General features: G+C 42.1%; 1 protein-coding gene across 1 annotated transcript; it reads left to right on the plus strand.

The window, feature by feature from the left end:
* On the plus strand, positions 1–5,728 carry LOC146607481 (histamine H3 receptor). The gene is made up of 3 exons (XM_085347595.1): positions 1–277; positions 798–964; positions 4,871–5,728. The coding sequence occupies exons 1-3, from the start codon at positions 1–3 to the stop codon at positions 5,726–5,728; spliced, it is 1,302 nt and encodes a 433-aa protein (XP_085203721.1).
* Positions 5,729–18,237: the final 12,509 nt, after the last annotated feature.

Below are 18,237 nucleotides of genomic sequence, written 5' to 3' on the forward strand. Positions count from 1 at the left end.
ATGAAAAAACCCTACAATGATTTTGGCAGTCAATTAATTATGGGCGCGCACATCCTGGAGTCCAACTCCAGCGGCAACTTGACGCCTGCGGTGTCGGAAGCTGGGGCTGTCCTGCCGGGCTACCTGGTGGTGATCTTATCGGTACTTATGGTGACTCTGGTTGTCGTTGTTGTGGCAGGGAACGCACTGGTCATCATGGCTTTTATTGTGGACAAAACCCTGAGAAATCAAAGCAACTACTTCTTTTTGAACCTTGCTATATCCGATTTTCTAGTGGGTAAGTTCTCCTTCTTTGTCACTTTATCCGTTCGTGTTGTCTGAGTCCATTCTTATGAATGAAACCCTTTTTTTGCGCGCGCCCCAAGCACATTGTAATTTTCCCACACTGTAATTAGCGTCTAACTATTGATTAGCGGCGAGTTCATGATGACCTTTACAACCCTTTTGCGTTATTCACATGTTAAATTACAACGGACTACTCCGCGTAATTGTGGCATGCCTCCGTTTTATTGAAGAGCACTCACGTCCCTCTTATAGTGAAAGCTCCTCTTATCTACAGCTTTAGTTAAATTATACCCTTGTCATTAATGAAAGAGACATATTAGATTGTTCTTGTTCGTACAATGTCACAGGTTTCCTGGAACTGCGTCTTTTCGCTAATTTTCTGCCGCATGTAATGCATCTTACACCCAGAAACTGTGAAGGTATGGGAAAGTGTGAATATTGATGCTGGTGGCTGGTGAATCACCAATGTGATGTGTGTTTTGTGTGTGTGTGTGTGTGTGTGTGTGTTCCAGGTGCCTTTTGCATCCCGGTGTACATCCCCTATAACCTGACCGGCAGGTGGATGCTGGGCAAAGGGCTCTGCAAAGTGTGGCTGGTCATGGATTACCTCCTTTGCTCAGCCTCTGTCTTCAACATTGTCCTTATTAGTTATGATCGCTTCCTGTCAGTCACAAGAGCGGTAAGTACAGTCTGTGTGGTAATGAGGCGCTCATTACCACACACACATACACACACGCTCATCAAGTTCACATAGGCGACCACATTTAGGTCCAAAATGTGTTACTCCCTGAAATAGCTTGTAGTGTGCTTAGAATCATTTGTATTCACAGCTTCGTTCTTTCACCAGGGTATTGCTGTCAAGTGAGTGCTTTGTTCATCAGCTTAGCCAAAATATTATCAGTGCAAAAATTAGCCCTGGCTCAACAGTCAAATAAACTATATATTCCATCACACAGCTCAGTTTTCTCATCACTTTTCAGATTTATCCTGTGAAAACAGCTGCAGAATGTCTTCTCTGGATCTCCAGGGGGTTAAATAACAGTCAATATGTCACAGTGATGTCACTGGGGTCATCATGGTTTTGTGATTGGGTTTTTGTTTTTTTAGGTTTTTTTCAGGGGGTGTAAGTCAAGTCAAGTCAAGTCAAGTTTATTTATAGAGCACATTTAAAAACAACCAAGGCTGACCAAAGTGCTGTACAGTAAATACAGATAAAAATACAATAGAACACAATTTCGTAATAACACCTCGCTGATAAAAATAAAATAAAAATATATAAAACAAATAAATTAAACCTTTCTAAAAGCCAATGAAAAGAGGTGAGTTTTAAGAGCGGTTTTAAAAGTTTCTAGGCTTTTGGAGAGTCTGACGTGAGGAGGTAAACTGTTCCACAGTCTGGGTGCAGCCACAGCAAACGCCCTCTCTCCCTTTGTCTTTAATTTATACCTGGGAACATCTAAAAGCATCAGGTCGGCTGACCTCAAAGATCTCCTGGGGCGATAAGTACTAAGGAGTTCTGACAGGTAAGAAGGTGCAGTGCCATTTAAAACCTTAAAAGCCAGCAATAAGATTTTAAAATCAATCCTAAAGGCAACTGGGAGCCAGTGGAGAGAGCAGAGAACCGGAGTGATGTGGTCTCTTTTTTTTGAACCGGTCAACAGGCGAGCGGCAGCGTTCTGCACCAGTTGAAGGCGATGTAGACAGGAACGATCTAGGCCAGCATAGAGGGAATTGCAGTAGTCTAGCCGTGAAGTAATAAAAGCATGGACCACTCTTTCTAGATCGTTCCTGCAAAGGTAAGACTTGACTTTGGCTAAAATCCGCAAATGATAAAAAGATCCCTTAACTACAGAGCTAATTTGTTTATCAAGTTTAAAAGCATTGTCAAAAATAACACCAAGACTCTTAATGGAAGAAGTGCAATCGGAGGTTAGGGGTCCCAAAAAGTCAAGAGAGAAGTTGGGATCTTTAGGAAGCCCAAACACAATGACTTCAGTTTTGCTTTCATTAAGGTGTAAGAAGTTAAGAGTCATCCAAGTCTTAATGTCAGACAAGCAGGAGAGTAGCGGCTGCAAAGAAACATTGCAGTTCAACCTCAGAGGGAGGTAGATCTGAATATCATCGGCAAAGATGTGGAAGGACACATTATGTTTACGGAGCACATCGCCCAGAGGGAGCAAGTACAGAATAAACAACAGGGGGCCTAGTATGGACCCCTGAGGTACGCCACAGGTTAAAGGAGCTCTGGGAGATGACAGTTCACCAAGGTGAACAGAAAAACTCCTATTATTCAAATAGGACTGGAAAAACTTTAAGACAGTGCCCTTTAAACCGACACAATGTTGAAGGCGGGATAGCAGTATGTTGTGATCAACAGTGTCGAAGGCTGCTGTCAGGTCCAGGGTTACTAAGACAGCAGCACAACCAGAGTCAACAGTTAAAAGCAAATCATTAAAAACTCTCAGAAGGGCGGTTTCTGTGCTATGCCGAGCTCTAAAACCAGACTGGAACTTCTCATAGAGATTGTTATTGTCAAGAAATAGCTGGAGCTGCGTGAGGGCGGCTCGTTCCAGTACTTTAGACAGAAAAGGGAGGTTGGAAATGGGCCTATAGTTAGAGAGTAGGGATGGATCTAGATTAGGCTTTTTAAGGAGAGGTTGAACAACAGCGTGCTTGAAGGGTGTTGGAAAACAACCAGAACTGAGGCAGGCATTGATCAGGACCAGAAGGAAAGGTCCGACTGAGTCCAGAACCTGCTTCAGAAGCCGAGAGGGGATAGCATCGGTGGAACAGTTGGTAGTCTTAACCTTGCAGACTATTTCATGCAGCTGAGAGAGAGAGATTGGTTCGAACTGATTAAAGGCAGAATGGCACAAAGACAAAACACAGGGATTGGAAGGTGAAGATGGAATGACAGACTGCAGGGAGGAAATCTTGTTTACAAAGAACTGTAAGAAGCAGGGTGAGTCAGAGATGTGTTAGCGTGCATGAGTAGGCACTAATGCTCAATCTTAAAGCTAGAAATAAAGGGAAAGTTCACCCTAAAATCAAATTTTTACAGCCTGTTGTGACAGTTACGTTGGTATGAGCCGCTCAGTTTTGGTGATAGTAGCTATACAGAATCTGCCTTCTGTTGGAAAACAATGGAACTAAATGTGTAATTAAAAATATTATTAAAAATCAGTGACCAAAAAACCCACAAACATTGTGAGCAGTTTTATTGTTAGCTAAACGAAGCCTTGTTTTGCTGCTCATCATATCATGTTGTGTTATATTCAAGTGAAGGCAGGCAACTCTATAGGGATATCATACCAGTCTAGATGAATACAGGCAACTAACTAGTGAACTGTTCCTTTAACTCTTTCTCAATTAAAGACAACACATAAAGATAACATTTGACGACTAAATGAAGAGATTTGATACTTCAGTATTTGTCATTAAAGTGTGGTTTGACGAATATTCGAACAGTTTCTGGATTTTTCAAACTCACTCACTTCTGATGCAAACACAGTCATTTTAATCTAAGCAGGCTTGAAATATGACAAAAACCCCTTAAGTATATTTCACTGTCTGCTGCTTTGATCTTTGATCATTCTTTTCAGTTTTTGGCAGTTTTTTCAGTTTTTCCCTACATTTTGTACAAGATGAGTAATTCTTCTGTTGCTCTAAAAGAGTCATTGACTTTAATCATGGGGGGAAAATAGCCAGTATTAGATATAAAAGCAAAAGAAATATTTGTAAAACCTAAATATTTCAATGTGAATATTTGTATCCTCTTGCAGTCTCTTATTTTTAATTTATTAAAACTGTTAACTTTCTGTCAACTGATACGAGATTTACAAAAAAGAAAATCTGGCTGATGATTGGTTCGACTGCCTATTGGTCAGTTTCTTCACATTCAGCCTGTAGGGTGCAGTATTTCTTTAATTTACAGTGGAAATAGGGAGTCTTGTGCTTTTGTAGTGAACACTTGAAACTGGGGCCATAATTATTTATGCGCATCTTGTATTGGATCTGTTTCACTACTGATCTTTTTTTCCAGTTGCTATTGAACCACAGACATGCTGGCAGCTTCACTTGACATATATCCAGCTGTTGAATCTGCAGAGAGACATTCTGATTGTGTGAGAAAAAGAAAAGATTGAGAAAACAACAACAACACCAAAGGGGAGAGCAGCAGATAGAGAAGCCCTGCAAAATGATAGCATTTAGACCGAGAGGAGGTGAAGTGAAAATGGAGTGAAAGCAAAGAGAATAAGCGACGGTGAGGGAGGGGTAGATCGGGAGAAACCAGATGTCTCTTTCATACTAGTGTTGCATCAGTGAATGTGGCTGTCAGCCTGACATTCCCCTTCTCTCTTTGGCTTCGGAGACACACCGTGGTATAAAAACTCCATGAGTGGGTTTTATTTACAGCATCTCTCTCCTGCTCCAAAGCCGCACAATGCAACAAGGGGTTCATTTGGGGAAGATACTCTGAGCAGCTGTGGGTGTTTGAAATGTAACGTGCAGTGTTATTATGATGCAGAGTTTCTGTTCACGGCACATCACTGTGAGTCATACTTGTGCCTCTCTTTTGACACAGTTTAAATACAGAGCTCAGAGGAACATGACCCACCAGGCTGTTTTCAAGATGGTGGCGGTGTGGGTGCTGGCCTTCCTCCTTTACGGCCCTGCCATCATCTTCTGGGAAACGATCGTCGGCTACAGCATTGTCCCGGCCCACGAGTGCTATGCTGAGTTTTATTTCACCTGGTACTTCCTGCTGAGTGCGTCTACCTTTGAGTTCTTCACCCCGTTTGTGTCGGTGGCCTTTTTCAACCTCAGCATCTATCTCAACATCCATCGCAGGAATAAGAGTGGGGCTGCCTGTGCTGAAGACAATGCCAAGCCTCAGAAGAACAATGAGAAGCATAAAGATGGAGCCGGCTGGTCCGTGTTTTTTGTCAAGACTCGGAAGGTGATGTCAAGCGAGCCTGTTGCGATCTCTGCGGTCATCGAAGATGACGACATCTTGTCTCCCTCCTCCAGCGGGGAGCCTAACGCCAGTCAGATATTAATGCAGCGAGAGAAGTTCTTTCCGCACAAAAAAAACTCCAGGTTGTTTCAGCACACGGCCTCCTGCATGGTGCCTGGCCGTAGGACACCGGGATCTCGGCTTTCCAGAGACAAAAAGATTGCTAAATCTTTAGCCATTATAGTCTGCATTTTTGGGATATGCTGGGCTCCGTACACTCTACTGATGATTATCCGTGCCGCCTGTAGCGGTAAATGTGTGGCGAACTACTGGTACGAGATTACCTTCTGGCTTCTGTGGCTGAACTCTGCCATCAACCCGTTCTTGTACCCTGTGTGCCACAGCAGCTTTCGAAGGGCTTTCTCAAAGATACTGTGCCCTAAAAGACAATCAGTTCAACCACAGATTGAAGTTCAGTCTTGTTAGATGAACTCAAATGAACTTGCATATTTTATGAATGGAGTAAATGTTGCTGAACACTGTAAAAAATCCATTTGATGTTCTTCTATAAAAAAAAAAAGGCCAGTTTTCAAAAATTAGGTAAATGTTTGCATTTAAATGAGGATTGTAACATACCTGACAGCAATACGATGACACAACACAGCTGAAAATAGCACAACATAATATTCTTATGGGCAGAACAATAGACTCTTGTAGTACCATTGGATAAATCTACCCACGATTAAACCACCTCTCAAAGCCAGTTTCAGATTTTTCTAATGTTGTTCTTGTTCATTTTAAAACCTTCACACATTCCCTCTAAGAAGGCTGCAGAAGGCTGTGAAATGATGGCATATGCAGTCTTAAAGAAGGTAATTACCATAATTTAGTCTAAGATATCACACATATATGAGAACTACTGATCACCAGGTTGTTAAATTGTGTTCTGTCTGAATGGAAGCACGACGCAGACAGAAATGACATCTTCACCCAGCATCCAATTTCATAGCGGCCGCCGTGAGAACATTTCAACTTCTATTTAGATGAAGCTGATGTGAAGCAAGAACTCAATGGTCTTTTGATGGTTTCAGAATATATCTGCACATGAAACCCTTTCATGTTACAGTTTCAAATATACAGCTGCAAGTTTGACTTTATGCTCATGCCCCTAAAAACTATACAATGCAAATCATGCAGCGATAGACTCACAAATGCAGAGTCCTCCATGTTTAAAGCACTAGAAAAGAAGACAAGAGTGTGCTTACTGACCAATGAGTGTACTTTTATCAAAGTAATTCTAAATATTTTATAGTTTTAATCTTATGGCAAGGAAATCTACCTGACATCTGTCAAAATGTTAAGAAAATGTCAAAGCAAAATGTGAAGCACAATGAAAAGAGAGCTGATTTAAAACTTATGTACAATAAGATCAATGTCAGGCCAGATGGCTGAGTTAATTATTTATTTCAAGGCTCGACTGGTTTACCTAAAGCTGTTTTCACACATGCAGTGCAGTCTTGAATTTTTGCCGAAAGGTACATGCAAGGATTTGCTTGTAAGACTCAGTGGAACATTAAACAGTTTTTCCTTGATGCAAAGCCTGCGTGATGTCTGACTGAGCTCATGTGCGAGCAGAAAAACGAATCGTCCAGCGAATTCATGATTCAGGGAATCATCGTGTTCTGCCTCCCTCTCGCTGAACCCAGACAGCTCGCCTGCCTTAACCAAACAAAGTATTTCCAGGAGTGAGAAAGAGTCTGTCTCCTGTTGTGTTCTACAAAGGAGAAAGAACACTTTTGAATAATAATATGACCTGATTCTCCCAACATAGTGCAGACATGTGAAAACCGCATATTTGATTACTTTGTGTATTGGTTATGAATCTGTGCAGCTGTAAGTCAGATGAAAAAAATAAAATAAAATAAAAGAAGACTGCCAACAGGCTTTTTTCCACTGTATGTTATTGGTAAAATCTGGAGGAATAGTTACATCTATAACCTACTTTGTTGTCAAGGGTTAGATGTGAACACTGCTTTTCTTCTGGTCTCTTACTGTTTTTCTTTTTTCCCCACATCAGCTTTGATATGAAACCTTTCTTTCATTCATCCAGAGTCTGTCTCTGGAGACAAAACATCCATCTCTCAGTTCCTGCAGCCCAAGTCACTCTTTTTATTTTTCAAAGAAAAACCATCATCACTCCTGAGGGAAAAGTAAACTTTCTGGTGTCCAACTGAGACAACTTGTTCAGTCATGAGACTATTTTTCTCTTTTAATGGAGTCTTGCTATTTTGTCCACTCGGCACCTCTGTTTATTTCCTTCCATCTTTCTTCTTTTCTTTAATTCTCTCTGCTTTTTTCCTAAACAGGTCTGTAGGGTCAAACATATATTCCTTAACTAGTTGCTGAAAATTTCTGTCTGTCATTTGTTGAAATCAGTCACAATGAAGGTGCAACTCCGAAAACCTTGCTGCAATTGCTTCGATTGCTAGCATATCACCATAGCCGACGGGGGTTTCCATGTAAAACATGGACTTACCTGCAACACTCACCAAATGCAAAAAAACTCCAGGCGACCAAGCCAATCTGCCAAAGACCACAGCAATTGGCATGGTTTTTGGTGTATTCAATTCAATTCAATTTTATTTATATAACGCCAAATCACAACAAAAGTCGCCTCAAGGCGCTTCATAGATACAGAGAAAAACCCAACAATCATATGACCGCCTATGAGCAAGCACTTTGGTGACAGTGGGAAGGAAAAACTCCCTTTTAACAGGAAGAAACCTCCGGCAGAACCAGGCTCAGGGAGGGGCGGGGCCATCTGCTGCTACCGGTTGGGGTGAGAGAAGGAAGACAGGATAAAAGACATGCTGTGGAAGAGAGACAGAGGTTAATAACAGATATGATTCAATGCAGAGAGGTCTATTAACACATAGTGAGTGAGAAAGGTGACTGGAAAGGAAAAACTCAATGCATCGTGGGAATCCCCGGCAGCCTACGTCTATTGCAGCATAACTAAGGGAGGATTCAGGGTCACCTGGTCCAGCCCTAACTATATGCTTTAGCAAAAAGGAAAGTTTTAAGCCTAATCTTGAAAGTAGAGATAGTGTCTGTCTCCCGAATCCAAACTGGAAGCTGGTTCCACAGAAGAGGGGCCTGAAAACTGAAGGCTCTCCCTCCCATTCTACTTTTAAATACTCTAGGAACAAGAAGTAGGACCCTCTTTGCAATGGATTTCACCTGGCAACAGCCAGGAACCTCCAGAAACCACTTGCCAGCTGGTTGGGGAATGCTCATTTTTCCTTTACCACTGGGGGTTGCCAGATAGTGATGGCCACATTTTCCCCGACCAACTAGAGGTTGCCAGGGAATCATCGACCTTCTCTAGGCCTGAGGCGTTATATAGAGAAATTAGTGCTTGAATAGCTGGCATCTGTCAGTCAGCTTAGAATGATTTTTATTTTCTAGCAATAATAATAATAATAATAATAATAATAATAATAATAATCTTTATTTATAAAGCACACTAAAAACCAAGGGTATACCAAGGTACTTGACAAAATAAGATAAGATAGGAAAAAGAAGATGGGAGGGAAAAGAGTAAGAGAACATATGTATATCATAATACATAAAAGTAGTTAACAACGCATAACGGATAAAAATGTATCATCCATCCATCTTCATCCGCTTTGTCCGGGGCCGGGTCGCGGGGGCAGCAGCCTAAGCAAAGAGGCCCAGACCTCCCTCTCCCCAGCCACCTCCTCCAGCTTATCCGGGGGAATACCAAGGCGTTCCCAGGCCAGCCGAGAGATATAATCTCTCCAGCGTGTCCTGGGTCTGCCCCGGGGCCTCCTCCCGGTGGGACATGCCTGGAACACCTCACCCAGGAGGCGCCCAGGGGGCATCCTTGTCAGATGCCCGAACCACCTCAGCTGGCTCCTTTCGATGTGGAGCAGCAGCTGCTCTACTCTGAGCCCCTCCCGGATGGCCGAACTTCTCACCCTATCTCTAAGGGAGAGGCCAGCCACCCTTCGGAGGAAGCTCATTTCTGCCGCTTGTATCCGCGATCTCGTTCTTTCGGTCACTACCCACAGCTCGTGGCCATAGGTGAGGGTAGGGACGTAGATCGACCAGTAAATTGAGAGCTTCGCTTTTACACTCAGCTCCCTCTTCACCACGACGGACCGGTGCAGCGTCCGCATTACTGCAGCTGCAGCCCCAATCCGTCTGTCGATCTCCGGCTCCCTTCTCCCATCACTCGTGAACAAGACCCCGAGATACTTGAACTCCTCCACTTGTGGCAGGAACTCATCCCCGACCCGGAGTGGGCACTCCACCCTTTTCCGGCTGAGAACCATGGCCTCAGATTTGGAGGTGCTGATCCTCATTCCCGCTGCTTCACACTCGGCTGCGAACCGTTCCAGTGCGAGCTGGAGGCCTTCACCCGATGAAGCCAACAGAACCACATCATCTGCAAAAATCAGAGATGAGATTCTGAGGCCACCAAAGCGAAAGCCCTCCGCCACTTGGCTGCGCCTAGAAATCCTGTCCATAAAAATTATGAACAGAACCGGAGACAAAGGGCAGCCCTGGCGAAGCCCATCACCCACCGGGAACGAGTCCGACTTATTGCCGGCAATGCGAACCAAGCTCTTGCAACGGTTGTATAGGGATCGAATGGCCCGTAGCAATGGGCCAGACACCCCATATTCCCGCAACACCTCCCACAGGACACCCCGAGGGACACGGTCGAATGCCTTCTCCAAGTCCACAAAACACATGTAGACTGGTTGGGCAAACTCCCATGCACCCTCAAGTATCCTGGAGAGGATAAAGAGCTGGTCCAGTGTTCCGCGACCAGGACGAAAACCGCATTGTTCCTCCTGTATCCGAGGTTCGACTAACGGACGAACTCTCCTTTCCAGCACCCTGGCATAGACTTTCCCAGGGAGGCTGAGGAGTGTGATCCCCCTGTAGTTGGAACACACCCTCCGGTCCCCTTTCTTAAAGATGGGGACCACCACCCCGGTCTGCCAGTCCACAGGTACTGCCCCTGATCTCCACGCAACATTGCAGAGGCGTGTCAACCAGGACAGCCCTACAACGTCCAGAGCCTTCAGGAACTCGGGGCGGACCTCATCAACACCAGGGGCTCTGCCACCAAGGAGTTGTTTAACTGTCTCAGTGACCTCGCCCCCGGAAATTGGCGGGTCATTCCCCTCATCCCCAGACTCTGCTTCCTCCTCGGAAGACGTGTCAGTGGGATTAAGGAGGTCCTCGAAGTATTCCTTCCACAGCCTGACAATTTTCTCAGTCGACGTCAGCAGCGCTCCGCCAGCACTATACACAGTGCAGGTAGAGCACCGCTTTCCCCTCCTGAGACGTCTGACGGTTTGCCAGAATCTCTTCGTATCAACGCACACCAAATATTAGCTAGGTGGAAAAGCAAGATTAAATAAACAAGTCTTTAACCATGATTTAAACAATGGCATAGAGTCAGACGCCCGGATAGCAACAGGAAGATTGTTCCATAAGACTATGGAAAAAACAGAACAGTGAGTTCTTCTCTTAGTTTGTGCTCAAAATTGTAATTCTGCACACAAAGCCTAGTGAATGAGGGCTGCGAATTCCATCACTTAACTGAAAGTCACCACTTAACACTAAATCCCTTATTTATGATTTCAGGTAGTCACTCCATTGACCTAACCTGACTACTGAAATTACTCTCATAAAACTATAGTTATTATTTGTACATTTTGTACTGAAGTATAATGGATTAAGATGGAACCTTCAGAGCCTCTGTTTTCTGTTTCAGACTGAATGGTGCCAAGTGCCTCTTGGTACTTCCAGAAATGTCATACTACTTCTCTGAGTGTTTCACGATTGGTTAAAGGTTTATAATTGTTTCTGGCTCCTGTGAGATGGGATATGGTATGACAGATGTTAGCTGGTGTGAATGGGTGAAAAGCATTCTTGTCTTTTTATGTTGCTGGTAGCTGTTGTCTGTGTTTGATTCACACCTGCCAAAAAAAAAGAAAAAAAACTTTGCAGGAAAAAAGTGAGTTTTCTGTTTTGAAGATTGCTGTCAAGCTCTCATTTTATCTAGCAGCAAACACACAGTGTATGACAGAAGTGGCATTGACTTAAAAAATTTTCACCACAGATGAACATGATCAAAATATATCCAGAAAACTCTCTGGGGGCTGTCAGAAAAATAAAGGAAGTAACAGTATCGCTTTCCCCTGTGGGAATAACATGGGACATTTTACTTAGGAGGAAAGACCCTTGGAGACTGTTTAGCCTTGAGGATACACACAGAATTTATTGCACTGAAAGAAGAATCTTTGGATGATGCTGTTTTGTATCTTTCTGCCGTGCCTTATCGGCAACAACAAATTTAATTTGATGTCCAAAAGGTCACACGAAAGTCATAGCCCTACAGAAGCAGCTGTATAAATCATACAGTTTGTTGCCGTTCTGCAACATCTCAGTTAAACTCTGGAACAGCTCATATGATTAAACTTCCTGTCTCTGCATCTTGTTTTGAATACAGCCCAAAGCATTAAGTGGCTTTAAAAAAAAGACCCTGCAGAAAAAAAAGCTGTTTCCTCTGGGGCAAACTGGATAAATAGATTGTGGTGGTGTGTTTTCCCACTGACCCTATTTAATAATAGTCATTTAAATGCAATGGTTACTGTGGGTGCATGGATACACATTTTGTGCCTGTGAAAACCACAGCTCAAGAGTGAAAATGCTTTTGCTAAACAGATCCAAAAAATCTGAGACCCATGAGGCACGACTGTCATCTGTGTGTCTCAGAATTCAAGAATAGAAACGGACTAGTCGAGGAGTACAAGAGACTTTTTCCCCTCGGCCAAAAACAGGAGTCAATTTGGAAGCATTTCATAAAAGGTCAGTCGAGAATGAGATGAATTGGCAGTGGTTTAGGTGACTTGCACAGAGACGCAGGTGGACTTGCAAATAGAAACCAAATTGCTCAGTGCCAGTGTTGACATCGTTTCTATGCGCTGTGGGAAGCCCAAGAACCAATGAAACAGCCTTTCAAAAAGAAAAATTGGAAGCAGTTTCCATCCTTCTGGTTCATGTTGGGGTTGCTCTGGGATTCAAATATGGTGGCGGTAATTGTTAGTGAAACACATATCTGGTGAACAAAACAGATGAGATCCTTGGGGCTGAAGACAGAATGCAGACCCCTTCTTTTTTGTTCGTTTTGCTTTTGTTTGAGAGAAATGTGAGACGTGGGAGTGAAAAAACGGTGGCTGCTGTTAACCGGACAACATATGTTTGGTGGATGATAAGCTTCATGCAAAACCAAGTCGTTTAAAGAATGTAAAAGAAACACGTCCTTTGAGTGTATTTCACTGACTCTGAATGCAGCCTCTAGCTGAGCTCGCTCTTTTGATTTCAAGTCACTATGAATATTTACAGTTAGAGCTGAGGAGTCTGTCCTGAAAGAACTGGTGGCTTATAGAAGCTACATTTGATGCTCTGTTGTCCAAGAAAGCGATTTAAAATTCAATTTAATTCAGGATATGAACACTGGCTGCAAGGAGATGATTTTCCATTAGTTTTTTACTGTATAGAGTACACTCTACCACAGTGAAGCCTGCCTGACGCTGATGATGCTGATGACTCCTTAACGGGACTCACACAACATGGAATAATTGTTTATGGTGAAGATGTGGATAAAAGCATCCAGCGGCTCATGCTCATTGAGATCAATGGAAAAACAAACATTTACTCTGCCAGAGCTCTTAATTAACCCACATGCCCTACACATGATAATTGCTTTCAGGGAAACAATCTACAGATGGCTTTCACCACAAGAGTTCTATCAGCTATGCCTTAATTTCAGCACTGCATTAATATGTATCTGTTATGTTGCTAATTGCTGCCAGCCACTTGTCTATAGGATCAGCACTGTTGCTTTAAACTAAAATAAAACTTTAAAAACAGGTTCCTAAAAATCTGGTGGTATATGCATTCACAATGTTTACATGAAATAACCACCAGTGACCAATCATCCAATCACAGTTGCAGAAATCAGCAGTCCAAAAGCTTGGCAGAGAAGGTATGTTTTTAGAAAAATAGTTACAGCTGATGCTTGTCTGAGGTCACTTGGGAGGTCCTTGCAGAATTTTGGTGCAACAACAGCAAAGGTACAACCCTCTTTTGAAATAATCTTTGAACCTGGGATGATAAGGAGTGGTTTAGAAGCACTTTATGCTGGATTCTGTAATGCACCAGAGTCAGTATAAGGCTAACTCTGGAGTATTTTGACCTCTCCAATTTTCCCCTGAATTAGTAATCAGCATTTTATACAAATTTTAAACCGACAAGAGATGATGATGATCGCGTATACACTGCATTGCATGGTTACATTTTAGATACAACAAAGGCGTGCATAACCGGATTATAATCCAGATCTAAAGGTGTAAAAAACTTTTTTAGGACATTATTCAAAGCTGGAAGTAAGATTATAATTTGGGATTTCAGAAAATCCCAAATGTTTTAAGGAACCTTGTAGAGCAGATTTACCAGTTGCATGGCTTTTCCTTGTCTGCTGTAATTAGTGACATCTTGTCAGCCTGAGGGGCAGCCAGTGAAAGGACACAGACAGGAAATGTCCCGCTTGTCCTCTTGTTGACACTGGGCAGTTTCATGGAAAAAAACTGTCACAGGTCATGAGCCTTTTCTTAACAACATTTTCATTCATATTCCCACAACATTTAAACAAGACTCTGTAGGTATGCCGGGCAGTTAAAGCACTATCCTTTAGGAAAACGAAGGTCAACATGGAAATGTAAAAAACTGCAGTTTTTATAGTGACCACATGAAGCACCAAAGTCTAAAAAAGTGATATCTGTAAGAAGTGGACTTCATTGATTTAAAATGACCAGCAGGATTTTGCCTTCCACCTTTCTTCTCCATGGGGAGCTTCCTCTACCTGTAACCTGGATCTTATACTCAAGTGCTTCTACGATTACTGTGGCAGTTTTAGTTATGAGCTCACTGGCAGTGGGAATCCAGTGTTCACATTTGCATTTCCTCTGATGAGACTCAGGGCCACAATCTTCATCTTCACCTTAGTAGATATATCTGTCATTGCTGGTGGCTGGATATCGTCTAAAATTGTTACACACACACACACACACACACACACACACACACACACACACACGGGAAACAAGAATCGGTTCTTGTAGAAAACTGTTTTCTAGTAGTCCAGTTTCTTGTTAGTCTGCCTGCCTATCAGTCTTGCTTATCTGTTTGTGTGTTGGAGGAGGAAAATAGTGAAATGGGAAACTGCATCCAGGACAGAAACAATTGCATTATGCTGCTAACACAACTTTGGTTCTTTGCAAGCATCTGCCAAGACAGCATGCTAACGCTATGCTAGTGTGGAGCAGGGAAATTATTTTACTGCTATTGTTAAATAATAAATATAATCTGCAGCATGGATATTGCATTCAGGGGTTGAACAGTGTGTGTCTTTCAGAAAGGCTAAAAGTCACAGGCTGACAGGAAACAGGCTTGCAGAGAGTTTGCAGAAGCAGGAAGTTATTTTGAGCAGCAGGCTAAGACGAGGCTTTAACAATGTAACAGATAGCTTTAAGATGGCCTTAAGATGTTTATGATGATGTTAATTTTGTATTTCAGGTGCAGTTATGACTATTTTATACACAATGCATATCTGTGCTTATTAAAGAGTTGGAGCTCGGTCAATTAATTGGGGGTTGGAAGCTTTGTTCGGCGCGATGTCCGGACAATCTATTGTGCAAGTGACTTGGAGCCATAGAAGGAATTGCAATACATGCTTACAAAACACTTATATATCAGGTCATTTTATATTAAGGTTTTAGTAGAGGTTCTTGGTTAAAACATTTATTTAGTAGAAGACATACACATAGTCTCAGTGAGCCTCTGTCCTGGTGAAAGGTCAGAAGTGCAACAGGTGAATTGAGAAAGAGCATTTGAGGACGAGACACAGACAGTTAGTAGGTGAAGAGGTGACACAAAGAGCATGTGGGGTCAACACACACACACACATGAGTTAGATTTATTTAGAGGAGAGATTAGTCGTGTCTCGGCAAGAAAGAGGAACAATTCACTTTAAGACAAGAACGGAAAGTACCAGCCATGAAAATAGAAGATGATCTTCTGGGTTAAAAGTCATTGTGGTGTTGATCTGATCTATGTATAAAATGTATCTGTGACGCATGAAGGGGCGTCAGTAAATCAAACCCTGATGCTATAAAATATCTGTTTATGCTTTGATTAAGTCGAAGATTAATTCCTGTCTGTGTACAGATTATTCTTCCCACACGTGTGTATTCATTAAAATCATTGTTTGACCAAGACCTTCTGGACCAAGGGTGGTTTGTACTCTCCCTCCTCAATTTTGAACCTTAACACTAGCCAATAACCCAGAGTGAAAACTGAGTGAATGTCACCACAGCAGCCAGACCCTGAAGTTTAACAGGTAACATGCAGCCTCCCTTTCTACCTGTTCACGTATCTAAAGCAGAATCACTGTGGTGACCACTTTTTTTCGTCTTTGCTTTGTGCGGCCAGCTTTGTGTTCTACTAAGAGAAAGATCTTAGCCGTGTGTCCACATTAGGGATTTGTGTTGGTGTGCAGGGTTGTAGCCTCAGGTTTATATTGTTAAATGGTGCCTGTGAGAGTGTGTTTCAGCTATTTTACAGAGTAACATGAAAGTAATGTAATGAGTAGTATAATTAATTATAATGAATCAATTTAGTTAGTGTTCTGTGTAATAATGTCTTTTTTGAGTAACATCTCCAACACCGATCACAAAAAAAAAAAGAAAAAAAAAAGAGGGAAATACCTCAACAAACATGCACTTGCATTTTCATGCATTTGATCCACAACATGCAATTAATTTGCATGAATGTAATTTCTTTATTGCTGCTTAGCAGTGTTGGTGACTCTCGAAACGGAGCCAATGAGAACCCAGTGACAATCAATAAGCGAACTGATAAGGAACTGAATCGATAAGTGATATCAATAATGGAATCAGAATTGCTCAATTCTTATCTGTTCCCATCCTTAATCACATAATGTTACAAAGATATTCTATTTGATTTAGGTCAGGTGACCACGGGGACCAGTCAATGGTATGAATTTCCTCATCCTTCAAGAACTACCTGCAAACTCTTGCCACATGAGGCCGGCCATTCCTGTACACCCGGAAGAACCCAGGTCCCACTGCACCAGTACAGGGTCGGAAAATGTGTCCGAGGATTTCATCCCAATACCTAGTGGCAAGTGCCGTTACCCTAGCCTGTAGATATCAATGTGTCTCTTCATGAATATGGCTGTGTCATGCTGCCTGTTAAAAAGCAAACAAAAAAACCCTCATAGTTTTGATGCTTTCAGTGAGAATCTATAATGAAAATAAGGTACAACCATTAAATGAGATGGTGTGTCCAAACCTTTGACAGGTATACATATATATTGAATGAGGCAACAAGTTGTTTGCTTAGAAAAAAAAAGGGTTAAAATACGATGTTTACCACGTTTCAAAGCTCTGCTTTTTAGGTTGCTTAGGTCACGAGTCTCAGAAAAGTGTAATCTTAGAAAAATATGTTGTTCAGGCTAGAGATGGCACGATACCACTTTTTTATGTCCGATACCGATACCGATATCATAAATTTGGATATCTGCCGATACCGATATGAATCCGATATAGTGTTTTTTAATCAACAAAACTGTTTTTTAAATATCTTGCTGCATTTTGTATAAGTTCATACTCAAGTTTAAAACAACAACTACACTAAAGCTATTCTGTTATACCTGTATGCAAAAAAAAAAATGTCATAGTTCAGCAATACTGATCAATCTAATAAACTTAGACCTACACCATCCTCCCTATTCTGGTATTTTAAAGAGTACTTAGCATAAATATTAAGCAACCTAACTAATAGGGTTCCAACTCCCAGCAACAACAAAAATAAATAAATAAAAAATAGGGAACCACCCCTCACGCTCCACCTCATGATGCTTAATCGACGTAATCAACCTTAATTTGATGCAGTGTGAAAAAAAAATGCACAGAAATCAATTATTTTTCAAGAAATATTAAATAGATTCAACATCTTTCTTCAACAAAATTGCAGACTGCACAGATGGTACCTTCCCAAAGGAAAAAGTACTATAGCTTACTAGGGTATATTAGACTTAACAGTTACTATATACAATAATGGACTTCTATACATTTTACATCAGATTAAAACTTTGGGTGTAAGATTCAGATAAATATTAAATAATTAAAAGCTCGACATTTTAAATGAGAATAAGAAAGAAAAGTATGTCTTTGTGCCCTCTTTTCCCTGTTAATGCCCTATCGGCCCCCCTGGCTAAACTTTGCTAGATCCGCCCCTGCACAGTTACCAGCCGTCAGCTACATAGAAAAAGATCCTGGAGTAGAAAGTAATAATAAATAAATTCTAACAACAGCTGATCAAGCTTAAACGTGCTGCTGTTGTTCAGCCGCTGGTTTCCTCTGTCTGGTGCAAAGTGGGCCAAAAGCAAACAAGAGACACGGACTCGCGACAGAAAAGCCGATCAGCTGATTATTAAGCAGTTTCATGATTGAAGTAGCAGCAGGAGAGCGAGAGGCAGTCGCTCGTTAAGCTTAACGCAGGAATGCTTTACAAACATTCAGAGATGGACTTACACACGTGCTTTACTTCTCTCGGGGATAACTTTGTCGGAGATGAAATGCGGGGTTGCTAGCGAAGCTCCAAATGCTATCCAGACCACCGACAGGTCCCGCATGCCACAGCCGCTCTATCACGTGATGCATACTGCTCCGACGTGCTAACGTTCTGAGGTGAGTTACAGCGTGTTGCAAGTTTTGTGAGGTGCTTTCGTGATATTTAATGGATCGGATTACATTTTTTATTTTTCTCCGATATCCGATCCAGTAATTTAGGTCAGTATCGGACCG

This window comes from Diplotaxodon limnothrissa, linkage group LG23, assembly GCF_057381915.1.
Source record: "Diplotaxodon limnothrissa isolate DT_005_m linkage group LG23, D_limnothrissa_male_GT1.1, whole genome shotgun sequence".
NCBI lineage: Eukaryota > Metazoa > Chordata > Actinopteri > Cichliformes > Cichlidae > Diplotaxodon > Diplotaxodon limnothrissa.